This window comes from Phyllobates terribilis, unplaced genomic scaffold (assembly GCF_046119375.1).
Source record: "Phyllobates terribilis strain yellow unplaced genomic scaffold, ASM4611937v1 Scaffold_7__3_contigs__length_470593459, whole genome shotgun sequence".
NCBI classification, from domain to species: Eukaryota; Metazoa; Chordata; class Amphibia; order Anura; family Dendrobatidae; genus Phyllobates; species Phyllobates terribilis.
The window spans coordinates 419,513,298-419,529,727 of NW_027362767.1; the positions used below are offsets into that span (position 1 = coordinate 419,513,298).

The 16,430-nt window shown below is 38.6% G+C and overlaps 1 protein-coding gene across 1 annotated transcript in view; it reads left to right on the forward strand.

The window, feature by feature from the left end:
• The first annotated feature begins 6,695 nt into the window (after positions 1-6,695).
• LOC141155582 (uncharacterized) overlaps positions 6,696-16,430 on the forward strand; it is a 232,326-nt gene continuing 222,591 nt past the window's right edge. Inside the window, exon 1 of the mRNA XM_073642452.1 lies at positions 6,696-6,810. Within this exon, the coding sequence (XP_073498553.1) occupies positions 6,750-6,810 (61 nt within the window). The 5' untranslated portion in view covers positions 6,696-6,749. The remainder of the gene's footprint in view (positions 6,811-16,430) is intronic.

Sequence of the window (16,430 nt, forward strand, 5' to 3'; positions counted from 1 at the left end):
ATTTGTCCTTGTAGGCAGAAAAATTTGACTTGGACCATATCAATTTGGCTCAAATTGGAGATTCTGCTGATGCAACCACTAGATTGTACTTGTACTAGTTCTTTCACTATCACCTCCCTTGCTCAGAACCGGGGCCGCGGTTGCTACGGCAGTCTGATGACAGCGCAGTACACCAGACCGCACGCTGAGGTCTGCTACAGGACTCTTATACTTTGCATTCACCGCTCAGAGGCTGGGATCATAGTTGGTATAACAATTTACTGGCAGGGCAGTATATTAGACTACTTGCTGGAGTCTGTCTCTGTACTTTCACTTTCACCTCCCCAGTCCCCTGAGGCTGGAGCCATAGATGATGCTGCGGCCTGCTGACAGTGCAACATATCATATCTGCAAAAAGACCTGCACAGCAGACTTGGCTTGTCATAAGGCCCACTAACCAGACCATATTGACTCTCTCTACATTGCTGAAATCCACGCCAGTTTTTTCAAGTTGCTCTATTACTCTGTTAAGACTGTATGTACTGCTTTACATTATTATCTCATAAAAGTGCTACTACAGTTGGGAGCAAGGGAAGAAGAGAATATACCTAACCATCTTGCTGTTTCTCATAAACGTTAACTATGAGTCGCTCAAAGAGTTCGGGGGTGGTTGAAAAGCTATCAGAGTTTTCAAGAACTGACCCCCCTGACAACTCACGCTCTCTCAGAAATAACCCATTAAATGTTAAAGCTGCAGACCAATGTAAAAATCATGCTTCTGACAGTGAAGAGGGTGGAGATCAAGAAGATTTAACTCTAAGACAGGCATCTGAACAATTAATGCAATTCATATCTCTAACTACGACATCCCTGACAGGGAAAATAGAGGAGGTGCATTCTGAAGAGGGACGTCTCCGACAGGATATGCAAGCCATGGGGGGGTGCATCACTGAAGTCGAATCAAGAGTGTCTCACCTGGAGGATAACCTTGCACCTATGGAGACTAAATTGACGAAGGTGGCTGGTTCCATAAATGCCTGGAGGCAGAAGGCGGATGACTTGGAGAATAAAATGCGCCAAATTAATATCTGAATCATTGGATTACCAGAACACTCGGAAGGTCTTGGAAAGATTGCTCAAGGACACTTTAGGGGATGAGTTCTCTCCAACATTCGCTGTGTAAAGGGCTCATAGGGTCTCCACAAGACCTCTCCCCCCGGGCACTCCACCGCGACCTTTTCTGGCACGCCTCCTAAATTGCAGGGACAGGGACACTATTCTCCATATGGCACGGCAAAAAAGTCCCATTAAATTCAACAATGCCACAGTATCAATATTCCCGGATTTCTCTATGGAGCTTCAGAAACAACGGGCTCAATTCATGGAGGTCAAGAAACAACTCAGAGAAAGGAATATTCTGTATTCAATGACCTACCCAGCTCGACTCTGAATTGTTTATGAGGGTTCCTCCATATTTTTTACAACCCCAGCATAGGCCATGGAATGGCTGCGGTCCCACACAGGAGCAAATGGAAAGTAGCCCTGATATGTTTGCCGCCGTCCCTATATGTGTGCATAGGAAATGGAACTCTCTCAATATTTGTAATGATAGTAGCTCTTTCCGCCAGCGTCCAATATAACAATACCGGACACTGTGTTCAGTGAAGGTACCCTCTTTTTGGAATACGACAGGAGCATGAGATTGTGCTCCTTCTTGAACTTTATCTTGTTCTTTTTTGTTTTAGTTTCGATAGTTAATGTTTACATAGATACTGCTGCCAAGACACCAATTAAATTGCCTGCAAAATGTAACCTGTGTGACAACGTACATCATATCTGGATAGGGGGACATGGGATCTGAAATTATATGTATGACCTGGAATGTGAGGAGTCTCAAATCTCCTCGAAAGAGAATTACATTTTTTTCCCAGATTAAGCATCATCATCCTCACATTGTAGCTTTGGCTGAAACACACCTGACTAGAGATTCGGCTCGGTATATGCAGAAACCATGGGTGCAATGGTTCATACATGCATTTCACATTAGTTACTCTAGAGTGGTGTCCTTGTTAATACACAAAGATGTTATATGGGAGGTCAAAGAGGCTCGGAGAGGCTCAGGGAGACCCTGAGGGGCGCTTTATTTTTGTGCATGCATCGGTAAATCTGAAAGATTACATCATAATGTGTATCTATAACCCACCCCCAGCTAATATGACAATTCTTAAGAAGGTGGTAAGCTTTGCCCTAAATTATCCGGATGCACATGTTATGTGCATGGGAGATTTTAACCTTGTCATGGTCAACGGTCTTGATAGACTCAGATTGGATGACAGAGCCTCCGGGGTGACCTCCTCTCCATCCCAGTTATCAATGTTCATGGAAGGCAATGGCTGGTTGGATCTGTGGAGGGTACGTCATCCTGATGTGAGAGAATATACTTGCCACTCGTCCACTAGACGCACTTTATCCCGTATAGACTATATATTTGGATCCAGTAACTTGGCAATGTGGGTGGGGGATGTGGAACATGGTAACAGGGGTATTTCAGATCATAGTCAGATAATACTTAAACTCAGGTTTGGCCAAACAAATCATAATTTATTTTGGAAGCTAAACCCATTCTGGCTGAAATTGATAGGCTCCAACGAAAGAACTCTAGACAAGTTGGATTGTTTCATTTCGTCTCATCCTGAACCCCGAAATATTAACTTGTTCTGGGATGCCCTTAAAGCGTATTTAAGAGGATGTTTATCTTATACAATATCTTATATTAAACGGGTGACATCAAGGGATTCGGAAACAAATTATATAACTATTCAAACAAATGAAAATAAAAATGAGTGGTTGAACTCCTATAGGTTATATACCCAATATATGAACACCAAATCTAAGCGTAAATTATTCTTTACCCACCAGTCATATTTTGAATTAGGGAACCAGTCCAGTAAACTACTGGCATTTATAGTACGCCAGCATAACACATCTAATACCATAATTCAAATTCGAAAACCAGATAACTCAATAGTAACCTCAACAGATGACATACTCCAATGTTTTCATGATTACTATAAAACACTATATAGCTCCAAAGGTGTTTTCAACTCCTTAGAATGTCTGGAATATTTATCAGACATAAAGTTTCCCACGTTAAGCCCCACTCAACAAGCCTTTCTGGACGCTGAACTTACTATAGAGGAGATAAATAGAGCTATAGTGGATATGGCTTCAGGGAAGGCACCTGGGCCAGATGGATTTCCTAGAGAAATGTATAGGAAATATCGGGATATTTTGGCACCACTCCTTCTAAAAGTGTTTTAGAGGACCTGGGAGGAAGGTTCTTTACCAGACTCCTTTATGAAGCAAATATAATAATACTTAAGAAAGAAGGGAAAGATCCCCTCGAATGTGGGTCATACCGCCCCATATCGTTGGTAGTTGTGGATTACAAAATTTTCACCAAAATCCTGGCCACTAGACTAAACTCGGTGATACTTGAAACAATACACTCAGACCAGACCGGTTTTATGCCCGGTAAGAATACATCTATTAACATCAGGAAAGTTCAATCAGTAGTTCAGTACTGTTCTCTGGTGCCAGATAATAAATAGTCCCTGACCTCGCTGGATGCAGCTAAGGCCTTCGATTCCATTGAGTGGTCCTTCTTATCTGCATGTTTACAAAAATATGAATTCGGTCCTAAATTTCAGAATTGGATTTGCGCAATATATATGAAACCAAAAGCCCGAATAATTATATATAATACATATATTCTACATAGGGGTCATTCTCTTTGGCAAGAGGAACACGTCAAGGATGTCCCCTCTCCCCTGCCCTCTTTGCTCTTGCAATCGAAGCACTAGCGATATGTATAAGATTCTCTCCAGCCATTATGGGTATAACTATAGCAGACCGTTTAGACACTATTGGCTTATATGCTGACGACATGGTGATATTTATGGATAAAGTAGAAGAAACATTACCACATGTGATTACCACTATAGACAAATTTAGTAAATATTCGGGATTATACATAAACTGGGATAAATCCGCTTTAATGCCTCTTTCCCAGGATCCAATGGATCACCTTGAAATGTTATCCCCACTGCCTATTGTATCTAATTTTAAATATCTAGGAATAAATATCCCAAAACACAACAGACTTGATTTACAATTTAATATTCTCCCGTTGCTAGAACTCGCCAAGCTTACATTTGCCATTTGGAGTAAATTGCCGTTATCTGTCTCAGGACAGATAAACCTGATTAAGATGATTCTACTTTCAAAGCTCAGTTATTCCCTCCAGCATAGTGCAGTATTGATTCCTAAATCTTTCTTCTCAAACCTAAATTCATTAATCTCATCCTTTATATGGGGGAAGACTAGACCCAAACTTAAATTGTCCACCTTACGTAGATCTAAACAAATGGGAGGAGCGGCACTGCCGGATTTCTTTTTGTATTATTTGGCTGGGCAAATCAAAGCTTTGAGTAAGTGGATGCCCAATAATTACCTACCTAATTCGGAGAGCCATTTGGCCCATGCTGCAAAAGTCGATTGCCTGTTGTTTTTTTTTAGAAACAGATAAACCTAATACCCCTAGAGTATTACCCTTACTCCGATTGGCACGATCAGTCTGGAGACAAATTAAAAAGGTGATTCGCTTTGATGACATCATAGCTGAAATGCCATTATGGAATAATACTTACTTCCCAGTGCTACTAAACCACCCATCCACTCAATTCTGGATCTCACATAATGTTTCCTTGGTTAAAGATTTATATGATCGCAGTGTCCTAATGTCCTTTGAACAAGCAGAAACTAAATACAGAATCCCTAGGCCCCAATTTTTTTGCTACCTACAGCTCAGATCAGCAATTCAATCACACTTACGCAACATAAATACAACTCAAACAATATCATCTTTCCCTTTAATAGGGATCCTTAAATCACAAGGTCCCCAAGGTCTTATTTCCACTTTATATACATACATGTTGTCCATGAGTACAAATTCTACTTTATTGACAGCAAGAGAAAAATGGAAACTCCTCATTCCTGATATCCAAGATGAAGATTGGGAGGAGATTCTTGAATCTCCAACCAAGGTGTCCCCATCGGCTAATAACAAAATGACCCAATTATATATAGTACACCAATCATACCTCACCCCGTTACGGTTATTCAGAATGGGACGGTCTCAAACTTCCGATTGCTTAAGATGCCATACAATGGATGCGGATTTTATACATATGGTGTGGAGATGTCCAGTTATCCTATTCTTTTGGAATGAGGTAACCTCGTTGTTAACCTCCCTTATATCTACTCCTGTTCCTCTTAATCCATTAGTATGCCTATTTGGTGAGCTAGATGAAGAGATATGGGGATATCATGTTAAAATTTTCCTGCGGGAGACGCTTTTCTTAGCTAGGAAAATATTGGCGCTACGCTGGATGGGTAATTTACATCCATCTCTTAAAGCTTGGATTGAGCTGGTAAACTGAATTATACCTTACGAGCGGACAATGCATCAGAATAGAGGCTGCTTGGGGAAATTCAATAAGATTTGGGATGTGTGGAACTCATCTCACCTTACTATAGCAACACGTTGATAATGGTCCGGTACCATTATAATAGCTGTAGTAAAGAATACATTGACTCACACTGGATAGTATCATAATTTTATTAACAATGTCGAAATCGCTCTTGGCAGCAGGGTAGTCTTAGTTTTTTCATTCTTTAAGAATATGATAGTTATGGTGGATGTATTGTATCATTCTGAGTTATATGTTTAGCCAAACATATATAAATCTGAATAATTTGAAGTTTATACAAATAACTTATTATACAAACTTGTCGTTTTCTTATAATTATTATGATGAGTGTGTATACGTTATATTGGTTATATACAAAGCGTGTACGTTTTTTTTATTATTATTATTGCTGTTTAATAAACGAATTTAAAAAAAAAATTGTCTTTTCTCTGGGATCAGCAACTGTCTTCTTTTAATTTTCTAAATATTATCTCTTTTTGTGACCTGCTTCAATATTGTGGTTAACTTCACTCTATATCGCGCAGGGTTTCTTTCTAGCAGCAGCAGAAAAATATTTGAACATTAAGAAGCAATGACTACTGTTAAGGGGCAAATCTGACCACACTACACAAATCCCATCTGTCTTATCACATGATGTAAGTACAACTTCCTTACTCTACAGACATTACCCTCATTGGGAGTCCAGGTATACAGTATACCCTTTGGATATGTTGGGATTCTTTGTACAATGTGTTTATCTTTCATTACCTCTATATACTGTGTATTGTAGTGGTCTATAGGGTTTCTCTGCTGCTTTTCATACATTTACTCTTTGGTTAATTTATATATTTAATAAAGTTCAATTCGATACGAACACCAAGAGTCAAAATGAAAGCTTCGTTTCCAAACACCAACGTGACTTTCCTTGGCTCAAGGAGCTATTAGCACTGGATGTAGATATATTATAATTTATCCAGCTACACCCTCTACATATTCCTAAAATAAAAATCTAGATTCCAGAATGTATTTTAAACTCACCGGGCCCTGCCTTTTTCTAACATTGGTCATTGAGGATGGTGGAGGGCAAATAATACCTTATTTATGATCCCTCCCTCTTCCCTGGAATCGTGTCAACACCTTTGTCCAAGACCATAAAGCCAAAAAGGGCAACGTGTTGACAACGTTTTTACTGTTTGCTCAAAGTCTTTAACACCAACGAGGATCATCAATGGTATTATCATGACTTTTGACCAGAAGACGCCATTGATCCTTCTGATAGCATCATATCTCCTCACAGCTGGTAAGATCATCCTGGTTACACTTTTATTAGACTGTTGTGTAATGGAGCTTTTTTATCATAAAGTAGAAATTTAAAAAAAATTGGCCAATTTTAGCATTTTTCTATTTATCTCTAAGTTTTAAGGATGTAGAAGCCATCATGAATTCACTCATGAGGCTTCTCATAAATTTCTAAAGTCCATTTTTACTTTTTTCACCATTTTTAACTAAAATAATTGTAGGTTTTTATAGCTAATTGTGTTTTTGTTCAAGTTTATTTTTAAATGTTTTTAAATAATTGTCTACTGATAGTCAAATGTAAAATGTAAGTATCTGTATGGTCATATGAATAAGGTAAAATCAGGATGCCACATGTTAAGACATGTTGGCCTTTTTACAACAATCATTTTTTTCCAAGTTTTTATTGGAAAATATGGATGTATTCAGTAATGATGCTAATTTTAACAATGTGTATATAAGTTAATTTATAACCTAAGGAATAAAATAAACAAATAAAATTGTTACAAAACAATAAAAAAAAGGAAATCCATAAATTAGGTAAAAAATTAGATTTTCAAAATTATAAAATACTTCAAGTAGAATATAAAAACACATTGAGACAAATTATTAGCTAAGAATGTAATGAAGTTATTCAGATCAATTTTCCAATTGCTCTAATTATGTGAAATATACAGTACAGAAATTTGCACAGCAGATATATAAGTAAGGAATAGTGAAATAATACGAGAGAAACTGGGAGCTGTCAAATTTCGAATGCATGCAGCTTACTGAAACTGGAAGAGATGGAAGGAGGTGATTGAGAGAAGAAAGGAAGACAAGAACAAGAAAGATCAAGCAATGGAAAAGAAAGAGAGAATGGTAAATAGGAAGATCAGAGAGAGAGAATGAACCCCCAAAAAATGGAGAGAAGCTGAGGAGGGAGAAAGGAAAATCAGAGAGGAGGAATGGATGTAATGGAATAAGCAGAAACATTAAGTCAGAAAAAAAGAATCAGAAAGGAAGAGAGCAAATGCAAAAACAGAAATGCAATGTGAGAGAGGTGATGGTTGGGAGTGAGTCAAAAGAAGGAGGAAGAGAATAGAAAAATACCGAGAACAAGAAGAGGTGGGTTAGATGAAGAGAAAATGTATAAAAGCAGAGACAAATAGGAAACACGGTAGACTAAAGAAACAAGAGAGGGAGAGATAACATAAAAATTAATATAGAGGATAAAAAAATCAAGAGATGGAAAGCTAATGAGGGAAGAAAGAAAAATAATTGAGTAAAAAAAAAGGAGACAGAAAGGGAGAAATCAAAAAATTCAGAGAAAGGGAGGAGGACATAGCAAAGACCCAAAGGAAGACATATTGGAAAAAGAGGACAATCAGAGGAGAGCAGAAAAAAGAGAAAAGACCGAAAGGAAGACATATTGGAAAAAGAGGACAATCAGAGGAGAGCAGAAAAAAAAAGAGAAAAAGTAGAAGTAACCAAATACAAAACCTTAAAGAAAAGAGAGAAAATGGTAGAGAAGATAAGAAAATCAGAAGAGAATCAGACTGAAACAGGGAATGGAAAACAGAAACAGAGAGGGAGAAAGGAAAGAAATCAGAGACAAAGAGAAGGAAATGAAAAATGACTGTTAGAAAAAGGAGAATCAAAAATGGAGATTGGTAATGGAAAATAACAAACACTGAATGGAAGAGAGTGGAAAAGGAAAAAAAAGAATCAGACAAAGAATTCACAGGCAAAGACAAAAAGAATAAGATGGAACATGTGTAGTAAAAAAAAGTAAGAAGGAAGGAAAACAGGTAATAGAAAAGGAGAAAATCATAGAGAAGGTTGACTAAATAATAAAAAAACAGAAGAAGGAGAAAGGAAAAGAGTCTGGTGTGGAACAGGAGAGACTGGAGACAAAGGGGGAGAGAGAGAAATGAAAAGAGGATAATTAGAGGAGAATACAAAAAAATATAGAACAAAAAAAGAAAAAAAAAGACTATAAGAAGTTACTGTGTTTGCTAGTTTTTGTTTCCAGATTAGAAAATATAAAATTAATATAAAATAGAGTTCAATTTAAAGAGTGTAATAGAAAAAAAAAGCAAAGAAAAAAATGAATAGGGATTAAATTAAGCACATTAGTCAAGAACATAAATTGCTTTCAATAATGTGTTAATTGCTTTAAACTTTCACTGACTGCACTAACAAAAAAAAATCAAAAAGTTATATTTAAAGAATCTAATTTGGGCTACTCCTCTAAAATCCCCCAGGGTGACATTCTCTACTGGCATAGACCCCAGCAAGATGTAATGTTAAGTAAAGGCTTCGCTAATTCTAATACACAGAAATACATGTAGTATGGACGGCGCAGAGGTCGAATTTATTTGATGACTGATACTTGTATTGCAGAGAATTTACTACGAAAAAAGCAATACAATTACAAAGATAGTTACATTTTCTTTGTAAGGGAGGAGCAAAAAAAAAGTACACAATAAAGAATAAGAAAATGTAAAATTAAAATGTAGAAATGTGTAGGACGAGTGCCAGAGGTGAGATGAAACGCGGTCTACAGGGTTCGTGCGTGTACAGAGCCGTTTAGAACAAGAAAATTAACTATATATTTTACATTTTTGGAAGCTTATTTCTCCCTAAGGGGGGAAAACATTGGAAGAATAATTAACTCCATAGAGCATAGAAAGTAAGGGAGACAAGAAAACAGAAACAGTGAAAAAGAACATTTGTATGTCTATGTCTTTTTAAAATTCCCGTAAAAGGGAAAAAAATGAAAAATGGCCAAGAAACATAGGAGGGGGCGAGAGAAGAGGGGTGGCATTTTGAGCAAAAATACTCAATAAATCATTAGAATAAGAAAAGACTCATAGCGCACTCACCTCTGTTGGGTCCAACACAACATGTGGAAGTAGGGAGCTGAGAAGTGACTCGCTATCTGCTGGTTAACACCCTGATAGGTAATTCATTATGTGGTCTATCATAGGAACAATCTACCTACCTAGATATTTGCAAATTTAGCTACATGATATGTTTGGCAGGAATTTGCATCATGACTGCATCCTGATTTTACATATGAATACAGATTATACTCTGCAAATCAGATATCACTTCTAGATGATCACTGTTTTGTCTTCCATCACTTCTGATTTATGTCCACCACTTTAACTAAATAACATTAATGCATATAGTATCATTTTGTGTACACAGCTCCTATGCAGAACTGTGTGTCTCCATGGCATGATAATAGACTACAAATAAGGCCACGTTCACACGTTCAGTATTTGGTCAGTATTTTGCATCAGTATTTGTAAGCAAAAATCAGGAGTGGAACAATCAGAGGAAAAGTCTAATCGAAACACTTCATCACTTTTGTATTTATAACCTACTCCTGGTTTTGGCTTACAAATACTGATGTAAAATACTGACCAAATACTAAACTTCTGAATGTGGCTTTAGCCTGCAATCTTGGATTGTTCCCCTGCTCCTGAGCACAAATCTATGGTCAGAACAGGGAAATATTATTTACAAGGTGATATATTCCTGAGAGAATAAGAAAGATGTGTTTCTTTCACTGGAATCATAGATTATATGACTAAATCAGTGAGAGATTATATGACTAAATCAGTGAGAGATAAGAAGAGTAAGAAACACAGATTTAGAGCATTAACTGAAGGAGAAGGGAAAAGGTTTGAGCAGCTTCAGGGTGAAAGCCCACTTAGCTCAGAACTTGAAGCTCCATATTGTAAACTAATAAAAAATAAATGAAAAGAAGTTTCCAGAAATCAGCTAACAATCTAGTAAAACATTAACATCTCATGATACACAAACACTCATTATTAACTTGAAATACTTTTTTATACTTTTTTACAAGGTTATATATATATTGTTAAAATGATATCTGCCTCATTTTTTAAAACATAGAGATGGATTTTCCTAGCTTATAAGAAGAAGAGTAAGAAACACAGACTCAAAGAAATAAGTCAAAGTAAAGGGAGAGAGATGGATGAAAGAAGCAGCTTCTGGGTGAAAGCCAACTGAGCCCAGAACCTGCAGCTCCATATGAAAATGTAGACAACCTAAAATGAAAAAAAGTATACAGATATCAGTTAACAAGCTGGTAAAACCTGAACATCTCATAATACACATATACCTACAGATAACTAGAAACACTTTTCCCATGACTGTTTTAAAGCAGTAAAATATATCCACAAAACCACGCTCCTATCTATTAAATTTCATGAGAACTTTGGCCAAAATGAATTGTTGGATCACAGTTATCACTGTATCCTGTTGTCTAAGTAGTTGAGAGTCCACAAAGAAAAGGCATTTATGATTTTGATATTGGTACTAAGGTGACTAAATTACCAACTACCCCATAGGTACATACCAATATGATAAATAACACATTGTAGGTGTGGGGACCTGTAACAGATGTAAAGCTAGAAAAACTATAAAGTTAAGGAAATTAAATCAACAAGAAAAAAAAGACATTTTTGGGTCACTGCCACACATACATGCAGGGAGGATCCTGGATAGCTGCTTTAATTCCAGTTCTGTCTCATAAAATCTGATACACAAAAACATTTCTCGGCTGCTGTATAATTAAGTTCTTCGAGTTCTGGGTAGGATCTTTTGCCCACAGAACAGACTGAATTCATTAAGCCATGGATGTAAGAGTTGACATCTGGGGACTGCACTGGTCATTGGATTACACTGATCTTCATCATGTTCATGGAACCAAGTTGAAATTTATTCTCGAGTTGTGATGATCCTAAGAATAAGAATATGGGTAGCTGAAAGAGGGGATGAGAGTGGACACTCAAGAAAACTGAGAAACTTGCCTTGCCAAATCTAATAAGTATTACAAAAACAGTCTTCCCACCAGCCCAGAAGTTGACCATTGACAAAAGACTGGATGGATTCATGTTTTTCAAGGTTTTGCTAAATTTAAACCTTACTATCAACTTGGTAAAGAACAAGAAGTCAAGATTCTTCAGATAAGGTGACATTTTTCTTATCTTCAAAGTGTCCAGATTTTGTTTCAGGATTTTTTTTTAACCTCAGTTTTATTTTGCTCTACAGCTCAAAATACTACCCTGAGGTTTTAATAACATGCTATTTCTGATAATTTCACCCAAAATTGGTCGTTAAAAGGGTTAAGGAGCAGAAGATAATCCTTAATTACCAGCCCATGGTGCCCTGGGGTTGCTACCACACTAAAGCTGCCGCAGTTTGGTGCTGTGGATAAGACGATATCATCATGAACTTATATAAAAAAGATGTAGCATGTGGAGGGGAAGAGAGGTACACCAGAGAGTGTTTTTTTGCATTTTTTCTATATTTTTTTAACCCAAGTAGGTCTTTTAAGTCTTTGTACAATGTTTCTCACGATTAGGGTAAACATTTTTTAGGGTTTAGTTGTCTCCATAAACTCCACTTAGCACTGAGAAGAGATACTCAAGACTTTGCAGTATCTCTGGGAATGGTGAAGGGGTGCAGGGAATTATTTTGATCATGAATCCTGAAAAAATCTCATAAAACAGGTCTTTGGACTTCCAGAGTAAAAAAGGGATATTGTAGACTTCATCTCAACCTTTGCACATTTTCTTCTTATATTGGTTACATGATAAAAAGCAAAAAATCTTTTTTTTTGTAATAAACAACATCACTCTGGTTCATAAGCTGTATTCAATTCAAGTGAATAGGGGCAAACTTCATTACCAGTTGTAACCTGAGGACAGTTATGCTGTTTTTGCATATATTCATATTATTTTGTGCTCCAACTTTTGCATATTATAATTAAAGAGGTGGTCCAAAACTAACATTTATTTTTATCCTAAATCTCTATCTATTTAATGTCATAATTAAATCTATCTTCTAATATACCTTAGTTAAAAAGTCCCTTCAGTTATTTTCTACTCTATGCAATTCCTTTGTGATAAGGCTTTGTTTGATACTCCCTGTGCATGATGTTACTTGTGGGGGGCGGCGATGATACCTTCTTTTCCTGCACACCGATCAATCTTCCTGCAACATGCACTGACAGTGTTCTCTGCTGCCTGCTTGTCACTTCTGATCAGAGCCAGTGAGGGAGTGCACTGTCACTGATAGCTCAGTGACAATATCCTGATGAATATACATCAGAATTGATAATCAACACATGCACAATAGAGTAGGGACTAGCCCAGCCCCTGGTACAGATGTCACTATTAACACTTAGTGTCAAGGAGATGCAGAGGCTGCAGCAATGATGACTCATTTGAGTATCACAGCAAGCACTGGGATTCTCATACAAAGTGTCATCTAAGAGGAAGTAGTAAAAAATCCTGTCACTGAGCGTACAGTGATGGTGCGCTCCCTCAGATCAGAAGTGAAAAAGCTAGCAACAGAACGCAATGTAAATGTGTGTTGTAAGAAGATTACCTGGCAAGCAGGAAAAGCAGAAACCCATGCCATCACCTTCAAAAACTTCTTGCAATAATTGTCTTTTTTACGGTATCCTCAAGGCCTGTCTGATTTTAAGAACATTGTTTTGTGAGTATAAGATTTATGTCTTCTGGATATAGGTTCATCCTAACGATCTTGAGAACGCAGCCCCATCTCCTGCTGCCATCAGTAAAGAGAAGTGGCTGCTATGTGCAGCTCTCTCACTGACTTCTATAGGAGCCCTGAAAAAAACAGAGGAAATGTGCTTGGCTATTTTCTGAAATTTCTTAGAAAGTAATGGAGAGAGCTGTCCATGCAAGGCAACTTCTCCATTCACAGCAGAACAATATTAAGTTCTGTTCACAAGATCAGTTTCTCCTGAGTACAAGGATACCCCATATGTGGTGAAAAACTATTTCTTAGGTACACATCAGGGCTTGGAAGTGAAGGAGCATCCTTAAACTTTTGGAGCGCAAAATTGGCTGGAATAGATAGTGGATGCCATGTTACATTTGCAAAGTCCCTGAGGTGCCTAAACAGTGGAAACCCCCCACAAGAGACCCCCTTTTGGAAATGATACCCCTCAAATAACATAACTTATCTAGAGCTGTGGTGAGCACCATGATCTTGCAGGTGCTCACAGAATTTTATAACATTGAGCCATGAAAATAAAAAAATCACATTATTCCTACAAAAATGTTGCTTTAGACCAAAATTATACATTTTAACAAGGGTAAAAGGAGAAAATAGACCATGTAATTTGTTGTGCAGTTTCTCCTGAGTACACTGATACCTCATATGTGATGGAAAATTACTGTTTGGGCACATGGCAAAATCTGGAAGGGAAGGAGCACCATTGGAGGGCAAAATTGGCTGGAATAGATAGTGGACGCCATGCTGCATTTGCAGAGCACCTGATGTGCCTAAACAGTGGAAACCCCACACAAGTGACCCCACTTTGGAAAGTACACCCTAAAGGAACTTATCTAGAGGTGTGGTGAGCAAATTTTGAACCCATAGGTGCTTCACAAAATTTTATAAGGTTGAGCCTTGAAAATGAAAAAAATGTTCCCTCAAAAATGTTGCTTTAGCCACAGATTTTTCTTTTTCACAAGGGTAACAGTAGAAAATGGTCCCAAAAATATGTTGTGCGATTTCTCCTGAGTACACCGGTACCCTATATGTGGTGGAAAGCGCCAATTAAATTCAGGAGCGCAATTTTGGTTGGAATAGATTGTCATGTCATATTTGAAAAGCCCATGACATGCCAAAAAAGCTGAAATCCCCAGAAGTTACCATATTTTGGAAACTGCACCTCTACAGGAATTCATCTAGGGGTGTAGTGAGCATTTTTAAGCCAGAGGCGATTCACAGAGTTATATAACATTAGGTGGGGTCAATGAAAAATTTACATTTTTTGAACAAAAATGTTGCTTTGGCCCCAAGTTTTTAATTTTCAAAAGGAATAATAGGAGAAAATTGACCATACAATTTGTTACGCAATTTCTCCTGATTATGCTAATACTCCATATGTGGTCGAAAACTCCTTTTGAGGTACAGTGGAAAGCTCAGAAAGGAAGAAGTGCCATATTGTTCTGCAGATTTTGCAGAAATGATTTGAGGGTGCCATGTCACATTGGCAGAGCCCCTGAGGTGCCAGAAAAGCTGAACCTGACATAAGTGACCCCATTTTACACACTTCACCTTTCAGTGGGCCTTTCTGTCTGAAGTTTAGTCTTTAACAAGTGAAATGCATGCTCAATTGGGTTGAGATCAGGTGACTGACTTGGCCATTCAAGAATATTCCACTTCTTTGCTTTAATAAACTCCTGGGTTGCTTTGGCTGTATGTTTTGGGTCATTGTCCATCTGTAGTACGAAACGACGACCAATCAGTTTGCCTGCATTTGGCTGGATCTGAGCACACAGTATGGCTCTGAATACATCAGAATTTATTCGGCTGCTTCTGTCCTGTGTCACATCATCAATAAACACTAGTGACCCAGTGCCACTGGCAGCCATGCATGCCCAAGCCATCACACTGCCTCCGCCGTGTTTTACAGATGATGTAGTATGCTTTGGATCATGAGCTGTGTAACATACCAGGCGGCGTCCTTGCATAGTGGTCCATCTCCCACTGTGCAAGAGCGCGCACTTGATATCCAGTCCAGACTGCCACTTTGGCTTCTTTCCATGTTGTCTGCTTTGCTTTGCTCTTGCTGGTTAGGGCGACGCCCGCCGAACTTCCTGATTCTTGTAGCTGCTGCAGACACACCCCTAATGCGTCCTCAGCCTATTGCTGTCTGTCACCTGGTATTTAACCCAGCTCCTCCCTGGAATCCAGGCCTGATCATCTTATTTTGTCAGTTGGCTTATGGTCGCTGACATGCCAGGTCCAGTCTATGTTTCCTGCCTTACGGTACTGTCCCGTGTCTGAACTGTGTCCTGTCTGTGCACTCTAGCCAGCTGTCTCTCTGCCTTCCTGGAGGCTGTATTTCCAGGCCTGTCTGAACACGCACCTAGCCTGTTTGTCTCGTCCTCTGGGGGCTGTATACCCAGACTCGCTCCTGTATTTGTTGCAGTACAGTTCCTGTCTGAACTGTCTCCTAGCTTCCTACCTGTTTTGCCTTTATGTCCGTTTGTTCCCCTTTTCTGCAGTGTCTGAACCAGCGCTTGGCTTTACCTAGGCTCGTTCCTGCATTTTGTTGCAGTAACTGTTCTTGTCTGAACTGTCTCCTAGCTTCTTACCTGTTTTGTCTTTATGTCCATTTGCTCCCTTTTTCTGCAGAGTCTGAACCTGCACCTAACTTCTACTCGTTGTCATTGTACTTCCGTTTGTGAGTTGGAGCCAATTCGCTTCTTCTTTGCAAGGACCTTGTGTGTATCTGGTTCTGCTTTTATTTTCCAGTCTGTTCCATGAGAACAGAGCCCTATCCCTTTTGCTTTGTCTTTGTTTACCTCTTCGGCGATTTATCTCAGCCTTGTCCACCACGTATGTGGTTTCGCTCTTCTCAGCCTTATCCACCGCGTCTGCGATTTCGCTCTGCTCAGCCTTGTCCACCGCGTCTGCGGTTTCACTTTGCTCAGCCTTGTCCACCACATCTGCGGTTTCGCTCTGCTCAGCCTTGTCCACTGCGTCTGCGGTTTCGCTCTGCTCAGCCTTGTCCACCGCGTCTGCGGTTTCGCTCTGCTCAGCCTTGTCCACCGCGTC